We start from the raw sequence: 15775 nt of genomic DNA, 5'->3' as shown, positions 1-15775 counted from the left end.
CCATATATAATTGTGCAAAGGACATGTATTCTGTGGCTGCTGCCTCTTTGAAACTTTTCCTGCATGATGATGCTTGATGATTGTGAGTTCATTAAAACTTTAAAACCCACAAGGCTGTAAAAACTGGAGCCATGGTGTAATGGTATTTCATATTTCATTGTGATTTTCTTTTTTATATGCATGTGTTTTGAACGCTGACCCCATAAAACATAGACTATTGGTTAATTTTTTATCTTTCCGCCCAATTTTATTTGGCTTTTAAACCGTGGGCATAAAGGGCAGTGATCCAAGCTCACTCCATCTCTTTGTCACATCCATTTTCCTGGACAGGTGGTGAAACTGGACTTGTCTCACCTCAAGGACTCTAAGAAGCCCCAAAGTGTGTGCAAGTTTTAAGGATCTGCTGATATTCTTCTTCTGCAACAACAATGTCCACGCTGAAGCCAACCACCATGCTGCCAGCTATCTGTGACAATGCTGCCACAGCCTGCTCGGGCACAGACTGCCTTGTTCCTCCCAGTAACTTCAATGCCATCCTGGGAGTAGTGATGAGCACGGTGCTCACCATCATGCTCGCAATGGTCATGTTCGCCATGGGCTGCACAGTGGAGGCTGCAAAGCTGTGGGGCCACATTAAGAAGCCATGGGGCATTATCATTGGCTTCCTCTGCCAGTTTGGCATTATGCCTTTCACAGCTTTTGCCTTGTCACTGGCTTTTGGGGTCCAGGCTGTGCAGGCAGTGGTCATCATCATCATGGGCTGCTGTCCAGGTGGCTCAAACTCCAACATCATCTGCTACTGGTTGGATGGAGACATGGACCTCAGGTGAGACTTTGGGCAGGTTCATTGCTATTTTTTCTTTTTCCCTTAATGTTAAAGAGCAGACTTCTCTGAGCCTTTTTCAGCTGGTGGTTTCTCCCTGTTAAAAAAGGAACCTTCTTTTTTCCCTACTATCACCAAGTGCTGCTCTTAGAGGACCACTATGTTTACTCTATGATAACTATTTGTTTCTCTTGTGTATGTAAACTAAATAGAATATTTTCATGTTTTTTGGATCCCAGAACACTCTTAAGCTATTTTAAGGAAGACTTTCTTGTTGTGTAGCTACCTGGCAGGAGAACACAATAGAATTAATGTATTACAAGTTTTTATTGGTCTAGAGTTTTATTTACATTTATTCAATGTTAATGCACTATTTAAATAAAACAAATTGTGTTAGTGTGTTTAAGCACAGCTAGGGACAAATGCAGGAAACTCATCTGTGTCCAAATCCTTCGCTCCTCAGTCTCAGTATGACAGCCTGCTCCTCTCTCCTGGCCTTGGGGATGATGCCTCTCTGTCTTTTAATCTACACCAGTGTATGGACATCCAGTGACACCATCAAGATCCCGTATGACAGTATCGGTAAGGAAAGCTTTCAAAGAACTGAAACACCTTAAATAATTTCAAACAAGTGCTCTCAATAATGTGTATTATCAGGATGTAACTGTGAATGCTGTTCCTGCCTCTAAGGTAACCTTTTTATAATCTACTTTTTTGCATCCTCAGGTATCACACTGGCAGCCCTAATCATCCCGATCGGTGTGGGAATGTACGTAAAGCACAGGTGGCCTGAGATGGCAAAAAAGATCCTGAAGGTAGGAATGCTCTACAGTTTATTGAATATAATTCTACAGGTTTAATGTTTTCACTTATAACATCTTGTGCCTGTGTGACATGTTTCTTTTTAGAAATAGCATGTCTACGAGAATATTATTGTGCAGCTCAGTTAAGACCGCTGATTTGTCTCTGTTGTCCAAACTACACCGCCGGATGGAAAGATGTTGAAGGAACAATAGTAAAAGAAATACCAGTTTCAGCTTTAATATCGGACATAAAATTGCAGAATAAAATACATATGGCAGATAAACCTATACTACAAATAATGATATCAGCTTGGAAAGAAGTAATAAAAATTGGTGGTTTGGAAAATGCCTCTAAGGTTTTAAGATGGTGTGCATATGATTCAGATTTTACTCCAAATCAATATGATAATAGATTCAAAAACTGGATTTCAAAAGGTATAACCAATTATTATTCATTTGTCCATAAGGGTGCATTTCAAAGCTTTGAATCTTTAAGGAGTAAACATGACTTGGGATCTGATGATTTTTTTAGATATCTACAGATCAGAAATTATTTTAATCAAAACTTAAAAGTGAACCTAAACGAATTACAATTTGTAGAAACATTCTTATTACTAACCAAATCTGAAGTGCAAAGTAAAATTATTTCTAAATTATATAACAGCATCCGGCGGTGTAAAAACGACAGCACTCTGTATATTAAAGCGAAGTGGGAAAAGGAGGATAATTTGACAATTACAGAGAAGTGTTGGGCTCACGCATGCAAGATACAGTGAGCTACCACTGGGTCTAATGTTTGGCGTGAATTTTGCTGGAAAAGCATTATGAGATTTTTCATTACCCCTGCTCAACAAAGATATCGAGGAATTGGTGATAAATGTTGGAGATGTGGGGGAGATGGAGCTAACCATTTCCACATCTTTTGGGACTGTAAAGATATTCGCCAGTATTGGTCTCTAATCCATGATCATTTACGTGTTTTTTCATTTGTTTTTCCTTCAACTTTTGAGACCATGTTTTTGTGCAATGCACCAGTGGATAAACTGAATTCCAACGACAGAAGACTCCTGTATATCCTTCTGGCCGCAAGTAAAAAGCCTCTTACGAGAAGATGGCTTAAGCCTGAACCACCAACGATAGAAGACTGGATACATTCTGTACAAGAGATCTATACGATGGAAAAAGTGTCATTTTCTCTTAAACTTCAGAGGGATACCTTCTACGGAATATGGTCTAAATGGAACGACTATGTTAAGCATATGAGGTGTGATTTTGTGTATGATGTTACAACCCTGAGTTCTACGTAAACCTACCTGCCCTGCTGCCTCCTAACCCTAGGTTTTTTGTTTGTTTGTTTGTTTGTTTGTTTGTTGTTGTTTTGTTTTGTTTTTTGGGGGGGGTGTTTTTGTTTGTTTGTTTGTTTTGTTTTTTCAGAAAAGAAGAAGAAAAAAAAAAGAAATAGCATTTCCATCATACATACTGGGGGGATGTGATATTTCCATTTTACAGTGCCGAACCAGTTAAATCACCTGGACTGGGTTTTAATGGAGTGTTTATGTTGTGCACAGGTTGGATCCATTGTTGGCTTGGTTCTCATTATTATTATAGCTGTGATTGGAGGAGTCCTCTACCAGTCGTCCTGGACCATTGCTCCCTCCCTGTGGATAATTGGCACCATCTACCCCTTTATTGGATTGAGCCTTGGGTTCTTCCTGGCTCGCTTTGTGGGTCAACCCTGGTACAGGTGAGGTGACAGCAAAATGTTTCTGACACAGCTACATTCAAGTTTGACTTATTGATGAGGTTCGTCATTGTTCCTTTATTTGTTCAGATGTCGAACCATTGCACTGGAGACAGGTATCCAGAATGCCCAGTTGTGCAGCACTATCGTCCAACTGTCCTTCACCCCAGAGGAGCTGGAAAAGATGTTTGCCTTCCCCCTCATCTACAGCATCTTCCAGCTCGTGTCAGCACTCATTTTTGTGGGAGGTAAGACCTTAAAACAAACAACACATACATTGGCCATTTTCTCCTGCATCGCTTGACTTTTTTTTAGTTCTTGGTCAGTGAATGCAGCTTCCTTATTTTCCTTCTTTTCCTCCATTGTGATGTTTTTTTGCTGTGTCGAGTCAACAGATTGAGCCAGGTGCTGTGCCATATAAGGATTAAATATTTAACCCAAGTTTAAAGAGTAACAGAATTGCAGTGTGCTTCATGTTGTTTCAGTGGTTTGCCTGTGTCAGCTATAAAGTATCGTAATATCCATGTCAGCACATAGTTTGAATATTTTTTCCACCAGTTTCTTTCGGGAAAATTGGGAAAATGGATGACTTTACCTCACAGTCTTATTACTATTTCTTTGACCATTGAATTGTCTAACTGTGAAAGCAAATTACATAAAGGGGGATGCTGCTTAGAATTCAAGGGCACCAGTCAAGGTTAATTCAAGTGTTTCCCAAGAGGTGTCCAGGTGTGCCAGGGACTTTGTGTAAACCAAGCATCATTTTGTAACAGAAAAAAAAGTAATGTAAGAAATTGAATTTGACTATATTATTGACTGACGCATTTAAAGCTGTGATTGAGGAGAGCATTGGAGAATGGCGGAGAAGATGAAGAAAAGCACCCCCAAAATCACCTACAAAAGCTACCTGTCTTTAGAAACTTCCTCGCATGAAGTAATTAGCAGCAGCTTTACAACCTGAGACTCCTGAATGGCAATGACTTTTCACAACTTCCTGCAACAGTGTAAAATAACAGCTCAAATAGACGTTGAGAGGATTATAAGTGACATGAGAGGACGATATATATGTTATAGGGTTACCTAGGCAACTGATATCTGAAATATCCAGTAGCAACCAACTGTCAGGTAAAAAGCCTTATGGCTTTAGTTGGATCAGAGATGTTAATGGTCATTAGCCCAACTGTGGCATTTGTTGGCAGGAATTAACTAAACATTCTCCTGAGAGAAATACTGGCTTTTGTAAAACAGTGCTGGACTTGAACCAGAAGAAGCAGGAACAATGCACTCTCAATAAGAGGTATTGTTCAACACCGCTTTCTCGGGTCTGCTTACTGTGTCTCGCCATGCATGCAGACATCTTTAGCATTACTTTTTTTTTTTTTTTGCCTGTCCCATTTGGTTCTTTAGCCATCAGAATTGTTGTATGAAGACCAACGAGGATACCCAATGGATGCATCTTTAGCATTACTGCACTGAAGCTCTAACACCTATGAAAAACTTTAAGAAGTGCAACATCTTCATGAGTTTTTATGTCACCTAGGAGATCTTTTGTTTTGTGGTATTTTTTGCTTGCTGGTTTTTTTTTCATCCCTAACTTATTCCTTTCACTTCAGGTTAAAACAAACCTCCTGCACATTTACCAGTGACGAAATGGACCTTCCACAGTCCCACTAATGCCATACCCCAGTGCATCTCGGAACACATTCAAAGGACAGAATTTGCTTAAATTAGCAATTCCTGTGTGTTTGAGAAGATGGTGCTACTTAATGTCACAGACGTGAGAATAGGCTTGCATTAAAATAGGTTTTCGTGTGAAAATGTGCAGTGAGGGAATGAATGAAAGTTATAGTTCACATTGTCTAAAATGACATACAGGGCATCTTCTGCAGAATACCTTGAAATTTTGAATTCTGTCTGTCCTGTGCACCAAACATTTGAGAACCACTGGTTTACAGTGTATCGTAGATGCTCACTTATACTTGAAACTGAACAGAAAGGAAAACATGGGATGCTTCAAATTTTCTTGTTATGGCATCTTGCATAGAAGTCCTGTTTATTCCACTTTTAAAGGTTTTGTCCAAAGGTCTTTGCTCACTGGTTCTGAATCTATGGTTTGTTTCCTGTCCAGGCTTCCAGCTTTATAAAAGATTTTGTGGCGGCTCGTCTACAAACAGTGACGCTACATACTTGGAAGGTCAGAACGCTGATGTAGAAGAGCAAAAGCACTGCCCACAGGAAAATGGTGGCTTTGAGGGCGATGAGAGCAACAACACGGGTGTGAAGGATAAAAGCACTGACAAAAGCACTGCGCTGTGATATTGCAGCTCTGAAAACCAGAGACTTTGGATTGTTGGTATGAGCAATAACAACTGCATCAGTGATCACAGCATTTGGACTCTACTGTGAAGACACACTGCACTCTGCAGGCTGTATGTGCACCACACTAAACCATTTGGAAAAGTTTTAGCTGAACAGGGTTGCACAAATTTCTTCCCCGGGACAGTCAGTATCTAACTTCAAGTGGGAACGTGGTGGGGACCAACTGCTGAATTATGTGTTATTTACTTTTATTCATATCTAAATATTTAGAACCACTTTGCCTGTACATTGTTAGACATGTGTCTTAATCAGTGCTTCAGTGATTGTAAACAGGGTGTTTGGGGTTTTTTGTAAGGTGACAGCCATAATTTATTTCATATTAATGTTATTTCAATAGCAACAAGAACACAGTGATGACAACAAAGAACAAAATGTGATATAATGATGTAGTTACAGCTTAAGAGAAATCTATGTGAGATCCAGTCATGTCAATGTAAAGCTGTTAGCATGAATTAACTGTGTAACAGCTCCATAAAAGTAGCAGTAGTAGTTAAACAGATTTTTATTATTACTATTTTGGTTATTTATTGTTAATTATTATTTTATTATTAAAATTGGTCAGTAAATCCTGTGGTTAGTTGTTGAGTGAGGAAGTAGCTAAAAGCCAAGTGTGAATGATTGAAATAATAATTTAATAGTCATACATAAATGGTTAATAAGAATGTAATCAGTCTTTGAAAGTCTGGGGTTTCAGTGATCAGTTTTTCTGTCCATACTCAAGCATCAGACTTTGAAATCAACATATTCACACTTTAATGTATGAGTCTGCTGTACTGCAAAGGGACTTTGTTTAATGAAGCAATTACAGTTTAATTTCATTTACTTGGACATTTTTTTTAAATGATGAACACAAACAGTTTTTAATGAATACATTTCTGTTCTCAGTTGTGTAGTTATAAATAAAGATTATTTGCATGTTATTGTTTTTGTGCAGTTGTTCCAATGTCCTTTGTCTTATTTAAAAAAAAAAAAAAAAGACTAAAGCTTGTCTTTGACCGTAGTGTGGTAAAATGTGAACAGCTGCACGTAGTCTTGGTTCAAGGTCACAATCATAATGTTATGTAAATAAATAGTCACCAAGTAGTCATGCTAAATGACGGTGGATACTAAGAAGACTGTTGAACAACAAATGCAACCCATGGAAAACAATAAAGGACAAGATAATTATGGCTGGAGTTATTGGATTATGTCAAGTTTCATTCATAACAGTGGCACTGTGTCACCCCTGCCATCTAACACCTCAGTTGCTTCAAGCATAGGCTTAGCATCTACAAATTCAATTTTTCAATTCAATTTTATTTATATAGCGCCAAATCACAACAAAAGTCGCCTCAAGGCGCTTCATAGATACAGAGAAAAACCCAAAAATCATATGACCCCCTATGAGCAAGCACTTTGGCGACAGTGGGAAGGAAAAACTCTCTTTTAACAGGAAGAAACCTCCAGCAGACCAGGCTCAGGGAGGGGCGGGGCCATCTGGTGCGACCGGTTGGGGTGAGAGAAGGAAGACAGGATAAAAGACATGCTGTGGAAGAGAGGCAGAGGTTAATAACAGATATGATTCAATGCAGAGAGGTCTATTAACACATAGTGAGTGAGAAAGGTGACTGGAAAGGAAAAACTCAATGCATCATGGGAATCCCCCGGCAGCCTACGTCTATTGCAACAATAACTAAGGGAGGATTCAGGGTCACCTGGTCCAGCCCTAACTATATGCTTTAGCAAAAAGGAAAGTTTTAAGCCTAATCTTAAAAGTAGAGATAGTGTCTGTCTCCCGAATCCAAACTGGAAGCTGGTTCCACAGAAGAGGGGCCTGAAAACTGAAGGCTCTCCCTCCGTTTCTACTTTTAAATACTCTAGGAACAACAAGTAGGCCTGCAGTGCAGGAGCGAAGTGCTCTAATAGAGTGATATGGTACTACAAGGTCATTAAGATAAAATGGGGCCTGATTATTTAAGACCTTGTACTCTACCACAGAGCGAGCAAACACCAAGTGACAGCGCCGACTACTTTGCGGATTTGACCTATCTCAGGTTATTTTTTAGAACATAACTCCTACAATAAACGAAGGACCACTGTACACCTTTATTTTGTTTTATGGGCTCTGGGTTACTCATGTTTAAAAGAATGATTAAGAGACCAAAGACGGCCATATATAATTGTGCAAAGGACATGTATTCTGTGGCTGCTGCCTCTTTGAAACTTTTCCTGCATGATGATGCTTGATGATTGTGAGTTCATTAAAACTTTAAAACCCACAAGGCTGTAAAAACTGGAGCCATGGTGTAATGGTATTTCATATTTCATTGTGATTTTCTTTTTTATATGCATGTGTTTTGAACGCTGACCCCATAAAACATAGACTATTGGTTAATTTTTTATCTTTCCGCCCAATTTTATTTGGCTTTTAAACCGTGGGCATAAAGGGCAGTGATCCAAGCTCACTCCATCTCTTTGTCACATCCATTTTCCTGGACAGGTGGTGAAACTGGACTTGTCTCACCTCAAGGACTCTAAGAAGCCCCAAAGTGTGTGCAAGTTTTAAGGATCTGCTGATATTCTTCTTCTGCAACAACAATGTCCACGCTGAAGCCAACCACCATGCTGCCAGCTATCTGTGACAATGCTGCCACAGCCTGCTCGGGCACAGACTGCCTTGTTCCTCCCAGTAACTTCAATGCCATCCTGGGAGTAGTGATGAGCACGGTGCTCACCATCATGCTCGCAATGGTCATGTTCGCCATGGGCTGCACAGTGGAGGCTGCAAAGCTGTGGGGCCACATTAAGAAGCCATGGGGCATTATCATTGGCTTCCTCTGCCAGTTTGGCATTATGCCTTTCACAGCTTTTGCCTTGTCACTGGCTTTTGGGGTCCAGGCTGTGCAGGCAGTGGTCATCATCATCATGGGCTGCTGTCCAGGTGGCTCAAACTCCAACATCATCTGCTACTGGTTGGATGGAGACATGGACCTCAGGTGAGACTTTGGGCAGGTTCATTGCTATTTTTTCTTTTTCCCTTAATGTTAAAGAGCAGACTTCTCTGAGCCTTTTTCAGCTGGTGGTTTCTCCCTGTTAAAAAAGGAACCTTCTTTTTTCCCTACTATCACCAAGTGCTGCTCTTAGAGGACCACTATGTTTACTCTATGATAACTATTTGTTTCTCTTGTGTATGTAAACTAAATAGAATATTTTCATGTTTTTTGGATCCCAGAACACTCTTAAGCTATTTTAAGGAAGACTTTCTTGTTGTGTAGCTACCTGGCAGGAGAACACAATAGAATTAATGTATTACAAGTTTTTATTGGTCTAGAGTTTTATTTACATTTATTCAATGTTAATGCACTATTTAAATAAAACAAATTGTGTTAGTGTGTTTAAGCACAGCTAGGGACAAATGCAGGAAACTCATCTGTGTCCAAATCCTTCGCTCCTCAGTCTCAGTATGACAGCCTGCTCCTCTCTCCTGGCCTTGGGGATGATGCCTCTCTGTCTTTTAATCTACACCAGTGTATGGACATCCAGTGACACCATCAAGATCCCGTATGACAGTATCGGTAAGGAAAGCTTTCAAAGAACTGAAACACCTTAAATAATTTCAAACAAGTGCTCTCAATAATGTGTATTATCAGGATGTAACTGTGAATGCTGTTCCTGCCTCTAAGGTAACCTTTTTATAATCTACTTTTTTGCATCCTCAGGTATCACACTGGCAGCCCTAATCATCCCGATCGGTGTGGGAATGTACGTAAAGCACAGGTGGCCTGAGATGGCAAAAAAGATCCTGAAGGTAGGAATGCTCTACAGTTTATTGAATATAATTCTACAGGTTTAATGTTTTCACTTATAACATCTTGTGCCTGTGTGACATGTTTCTTTTTAGAAATAGCATGTCTACGAGAATATTATTGTGCAGCTCAGTTAAGACCGCTGATTTGTCTCTGTTGTCCAAACTACACCGCCGGATGGAAAGATGTTGAAGGAACAATAGTAAAAGAAATACCAGTTTCAGCTTTAATATCGGACATAAAATTGCAGAATAAAATACATATGGCAGATAAACCTATACTACAAATAATGATATCAGCTTGGAAAGAAGTAATAAAAATTGGTGGTTTGGAAAATGCCTCTAAGGTTTTAAGATGGTGTGCATATGATTCAGATTTTACTCCAAATCAATATGATAATAGATTCAAAAACTGGATTTCAAAAGGTATAACCAATTATTATTCATTTGTCCATAAGGGTGCATTTCAAAGCTTTGAATCTTTAAGGAGTAAACATGACTTGGGATCTGATGATTTTTTTAGATATCTACAGATCAGAAATTATTTTAATCAAAACTTAAAAGTGAACCTAAACGAATTACAATTTGTAGAAACATTCTTATTACTAACCAAATCTGAAGTGCAAAGTAAAATTATTTCTAAATTATATAACAGCATCCGGCGGTGTAAAAACGACAGCACTCTGTATATTAAAGCGAAGTGGGAAAAGGAGGATAATTTGACAATTACAGAGAAGTGTTGGGCTCACGCATGCAAGATACAGTGAGCTACCACTGGGTCTAATGTTTGGCGTGAATTTTGCTGGAAAAGCATTATGAGATTTTTCATTACCCCTGCTCAACAAAGATATCGAGGAATTGGTGATAAATGTTGGAGATGTGGGGGAGATGGAGCTAACCATTTCCACATCTTTTGGGACTGTAAAGATATTCGCCAGTATTGGTCTCTAATCCATGATCATTTACGTGTTTTTTCATTTGTTTTTCCTTCAACTTTTGAGACCATGTTTTTGTGCAATGCACCAGTGGATAAACTGAATTCCAACGACAGAAGACTCCTGTATATCCTTCTGGCCGCAAGTAAAAAGCCTCTTACGAGAAGATGGCTTAAGCCTGAACCACCAACGATAGAAGACTGGATACATTCTGTACAAGAGATCTATACGATGGAAAAAGTGTCATTTTCTCTTAAACTTCAGAGGGATACCTTCTACGGAATATGGTCTAAATGGAACGACTATGTTAAGCATATGAGGTGTGATTTTGTGTATGATGTTACAACCCTGAGTTCTACGTAAACCTACCTGCCCTGCTGCCTCCTAACCCTAGGTTTTTTGTTTGTTTGTTTGTTTGTTTGTTTGTTGTTGTTTTGTTTTGTTTTTTGGGGGGGGTGTTTTTGTTTGTTTGTTTGTTTTGTTTTTTCAGAAAAGAAGAAGAAAAAAAAAAGAAATAGCATTTCCATCATACATACTGGGGGGATGTGATATTTCCATTTTACAGTGCCGAACCAGTTAAATCACCTGGACTGGGTTTTAATGGAGTGTTTATGTTGTGCACAGGTTGGATCCATTGTTGGCTTGGTTCTCATTATTATTATAGCTGTGATTGGAGGAGTCCTCTACCAGTCGTCCTGGACCATTGCTCCCTCCCTGTGGATAATTGGCACCATCTACCCCTTTATTGGATTGAGCCTTGGGTTCTTCCTGGCTCGCTTTGTGGGTCAACCCTGGTACAGGTGAGGTGACAGCAAAATGTTTCTGACACAGCTACATTCAAGTTTGACTTATTGATGAGGTTCGTCATTGTTCCTTTATTTGTTCAGATGTCGAACCATTGCACTGGAGACAGGTATCCAGAATGCCCAGTTGTGCAGCACTATCGTCCAACTGTCCTTCACCCCAGAGGAGCTGGAAAAGATGTTTGCCTTCCCCCTCATCTACAGCATCTTCCAGCTCGTGTCAGCACTCATTTTTGTGGGAGGTAAGACCTTAAAACAAACAACACATACATTGGCCATTTTCTCCTGCATCGCTTGACTTTTTTTTAGTTCTTGGTCAGTGAATGCAGCTTCCTTATTTTCCTTCTTTTCCTCCATTGTGATGTTTTTTTGCTGTGTCGAGTCAACAGATTGAGCCAGGTGCTGTGCCATATAAGGATTAAATATTTAACCCAAGTTTAAAGAGTAACAGAATTGCAGTGTGCTTCATGTTGTTTCAGTGGTTTGCCTGTGTCAGCTATAAAGTATCGTAATATCCATGTCAGCACATAGTTTGAATATTTTTTCCACCAGTTTCTTTCGGGAAAATTGGGAAAATGGATGACTTTACCTCACAGTCTTATTACTATTTCTTTGACCATTGAATTGTCTAACTGTGAAAGCAAATTACATAAAGGGGGATGCTGCTTAGAATTCAAGGGCACCAGTCAAGGTTAATTCAAGTGTTTCCCAAGAGGTGTCCAGGTGTGCCAGGGACTTTGTGTAAACCAAGCATCATTTTGTAACAGAAAAAAAAGTAATGTAAGAAATTGAATTTGACTATATTATTGACTGACGCATTTAAAGCTGTGATTGAGGAGAGCATTGGAGAATGGCGGAGAAGATGAAGAAAAGCACCCCCAAAATCACCTACAAAAGCTACCTGTCTTTAGAAACTTCCTCGCATGAAGTAATTAGCAGCAGCTTTACAACCTGAGACTCCTGAATGGCAATGACTTTTCACAACTTCCTGCAACAGTGTAAAATAACAGCTCAAATAGACGTTGAGAGGATTATAAGTGACATGAGAGGACGATATATATGTTATAGGGTTACCTAGGCAACTGATATCTGAAATATCCAGTAGCAACCAACTGTCAGGTAAAAAGCCTTATGGCTTTAGTTGGATCAGAGATGTTAATGGTCATTAGCCCAACTGTGGCATTTGTTGGCAGGAATTAACTAAACATTCTCCTGAGAGAAATACTGGCTTTTGTAAAACAGTGCTGGACTTGAACCAGAAGAAGCAGGAACAATGCACTCTCAATAAGAGGTATTGTTCAACACCGCTTTCTCGGGTCTGCTTACTGTGTCTCGCCATGCATGCAGACATCTTTAGCATTACTTTTTTTTTTTTTTTGCCTGTCCCATTTGGTTCTTTAGCCATCAGAATTGTTGTATGAAGACCAACGAGGATACCCAATGGATGCATCTTTAGCATTACTGCACTGAAGCTCTAACACCTATGAAAAACTTTAAGAAGTGCAACATCTTCATGAGTTTTTATGTCACCTAGGAGATCTTTTGTTTTGTGGTATTTTTTGCTTGCTGGTTTTTTTTTCATCCCTAACTTATTCCTTTCACTTCAGGTTAAAACAAACCTCCTGCACATTTACCAGTGACGAAATGGACCTTCCACAGTCCCACTAATGCCATACCCCAGTGCATCTCGGAACACATTCAAAGGACAGAATTTGCTTAAATTAGCAATTCCTGTGTGTTTGAGAAGATGGTGCTACTTAATGTCACAGACGTGAGAATAGGCTTGCATTAAAATAGGTTTTCGTGTGAAAATGTGCAGTGAGGGAATGAATGAAAGTTATAGTTCACATTGTCTAAAATGACATACAGGGCATCTTCTGCAGAATACCTTGAAATTTTGAATTCTGTCTGTCCTGTGCACCAAACATTTGAGAACCACTGGTTTACAGTGTATCGTAGATGCTCACTTATACTTGAAACTGAACAGAAAGGAAAACATGGGATGCTTCAAATTTTCTTGTTATGGCATCTTGCATAGAAGTCCTGTTTATTCCACTTTTAAAGGTTTTGTCCAAAGGTCTTTGCTCACTGGTTCTGAATCTATGGTTTGTTTCCTGTCCAGGCTTCCAGCTTTATAAAAGATTTTGTGGCGGCTCGTCTACAAACAGTGACGCTACATACTTGGAAGGTCAGAACGCTGATGTAGAAGAGCAAAAGCACTGCCCACAGGAAAATGGTGGCTTTGAGGGCGATGAGAGCAACAACACGGGTGTGAAGGATAAAAGCACTGACAAAAGCACTGCGCTGTGATATTGCAGCTCTGAAAACCAGAGACTTTGGATTGTTGGTATGAGCAATAACAACTGCATCAGTGATCACAGCATTTGGACTCTACTGTGAAGACACACTGCACTCTGCAGGCTGTATGTGCACCACACTAAACCATTTGGAAAAGTTTTAGCTGAACAGGGTTGCACAAATTTCTTCCCCGGGACAGTCAGTATCTAACTTCAAGTGGGAACGTGGTGGGGACCAACTGCTGAATTATGTGTTATTTACTTTTATTCATATCTAAATATTTAGAACCACTTTGCCTGTACATTGTTAGACATGTGTCTTAATCAGTGCTTCAGTGATTGTAAACAGGGTGTTTGGGGTTTTTTGTAAGGTGACAGCCATAATTTATTTCATATTAATGTTATTTCAATAGCAACAAGAACACAGTGATGACAACAAAGAACAAAATGTGATATAATGATGTAGTTACAGCTTAAGAGAAATCTATGTGAGATCCAGTCATGTCAATGTAAAGCTGTTAGCATGAATTAACTGTGTAACAGCTCCATAAAAGTAGCAGTAGTAGTTAAACAGATTTTTATTATTACTATTTTGGTTATTTATTGTTAATTATTATTTTATTATTAAAATTGGTCAGTAAATCCTGTGGTTAGTTGTTGAGTGAGGAAGTAGCTAAAAGCCAAGTGTGAATGATTGAAATAATAATTTAATAGTCATACATAAATGGTTAATAAGAATGTAATCAGTCTTTGAAAGTCTGGGGTTTCAGTGATCAGTTTTTCTGTCCATACTCAAGCATCAGACTTTGAAATCAACATATTCACACTTTAATGTATGAGTCTGCTGTACTGCAAAGGGACTTTGTTTAATGAAGCAATTACAGTTTAATTTCATTTACTTGGACATTTTTTTTAAATGATGAACACAAACAGTTTTTAATGAATACATTTCTGTTCTCAGTTGTGTAGTTATAAATAAAGATTATTTGCATGTTATTGTTTTTGTGCAGTTGTTCCAATGTCCTTTGTCTTATTTAAAAAAAAAAAAAAGACTAAAGCTTGTCTTTGACCGTAGTGTGGTAAAATGTGAACAGCTGCACGTAGTCTTGGTTCAAGGTCACAATCATAATGTTATGTAAATAGTCACCAAGTTGAACAACAAATGCAACCCATGGAAAACAATAAAGGACAAGATAAGTATGGCTGGAGTTATTGGATTATGTCAAGTTTCATTCATAACAGTGGCACTGTGTCACCCCTGCCATCTAACACCTCAGTTGCTTCAAGCATAGGCTTAGCATCTACAAACATAATATTGGTAATGATGTAGCCATCAGAGATTAGGATTATCAGTCAAATTCAGGGAATTGTTGATGACACGTAAAATAACCTTCAACAAGGCAAAAGGTTAAGTTTAACAGGTCCCTGAATTAAACTTAACTTTCGAGGACCTGACACCTTTACCTTGTTGAAGGTTATTTTATGAGGGCATCCCCCAACTTACATGAAAACTAGTTGTCTAGACAGTGGCCTGCATGGGTTTCTGTGTTGGTCAACTATCCATCCATCCATCCATCTTCATCCGCTTTGTCCGGGGCCGAATTTTGGAGAAGAAGTCACAGTGTCTTTATCCAACTAATTCCACTCCTTTATCAAACACACTAAACCCTATAAACATTCACCACAGGTTTTTGTGAAATTAAAATCTGTAAGAATGCCACAGCAGAGCAACCGGACTGGGATCATTCTGCTGCAATGCTGGAGGCAACCCGTGAATTTGTTTGAATGGCATTCAAATCCTCCATTGACTCAGCAGCAACTTCAGGCAATTCTGACTGAAGAGTGGGCTGCCAACCCACAAAATTACATCTGGAGGTTGTGCCTCTATGTGTCTGAACAGGCATATTACAACAGTGATCAGTGAGGATAGGGTGCACACTAATAACTGATTGTGTATTTTTTTATTTTTGTAATCTGCAGGGTTGTCACTACAACAATATACAGTGCTTATTTTTCTTGTTTTGGTCCTCCTTCTGTTTGTTTTGTCACTGATTAAGTTAGGAAATTCAGTGGTCATTTGCCTGCTACACAAACTACACCAGAGAATTTATTCGTGGTGCATTATTAAATCCTTTGACTGTGTATTTGCTCTCTAAATAGTGTCAAAAACATCAGATAATGTCGGCTAGATCAGTAGAGACTGATTATTA

The 15775-nt window shown here is 39.1% G+C and overlaps 2 protein-coding genes across 2 annotated transcripts; both read left to right on the top strand.

Annotated features, from left to right (window-relative positions):
- The first annotated feature begins 362 nt into the window (after positions 1-362).
- Positions 363-6921, top strand: LOC143413049 (ileal sodium/bile acid cotransporter-like). Its single transcript, XM_076875205.1, has 6 exons — positions 363-826; positions 1287-1405; positions 1550-1638; positions 3195-3370; positions 3458-3615; positions 5496-6921. Exons 1-6 carry the CDS (start codon positions 429-431, stop codon positions 5681-5683), a joined length of 1128 nt encoding a protein of 375 aa, XP_076731320.1. The 5' UTR covers positions 363-428; the 3' UTR covers positions 5684-6921.
- A 1336-nt stretch (positions 6922-8257) lies between these two features.
- On the top strand, positions 8258-14561 carry LOC112436194 (ileal sodium/bile acid cotransporter-like). Its single transcript, XM_024805493.2, has 6 exons — positions 8258-8721; positions 9182-9300; positions 9445-9533; positions 11090-11265; positions 11353-11510; positions 13391-14561. Exons 1-6 carry the CDS (start codon positions 8324-8326, stop codon positions 13576-13578), a joined length of 1128 nt encoding a protein of 375 aa, XP_024661261.2. The 5' UTR covers positions 8258-8323; the 3' UTR covers positions 13579-14561.
- Positions 14562-15775: the final 1214 nt, after the last annotated feature.

This window comes from Maylandia zebra, linkage group LG16 (assembly GCF_041146795.1).
Source record: "Maylandia zebra isolate NMK-2024a linkage group LG16, Mzebra_GT3a, whole genome shotgun sequence".
Lineage (NCBI taxonomy): Eukaryota > Metazoa > Chordata > Actinopteri > Cichliformes > Cichlidae > Maylandia > Maylandia zebra.
The sequence above is the reverse complement of the archived record's forward strand: the minus strand, read 5'-3'. Positions and strand labels throughout refer to the sequence as shown.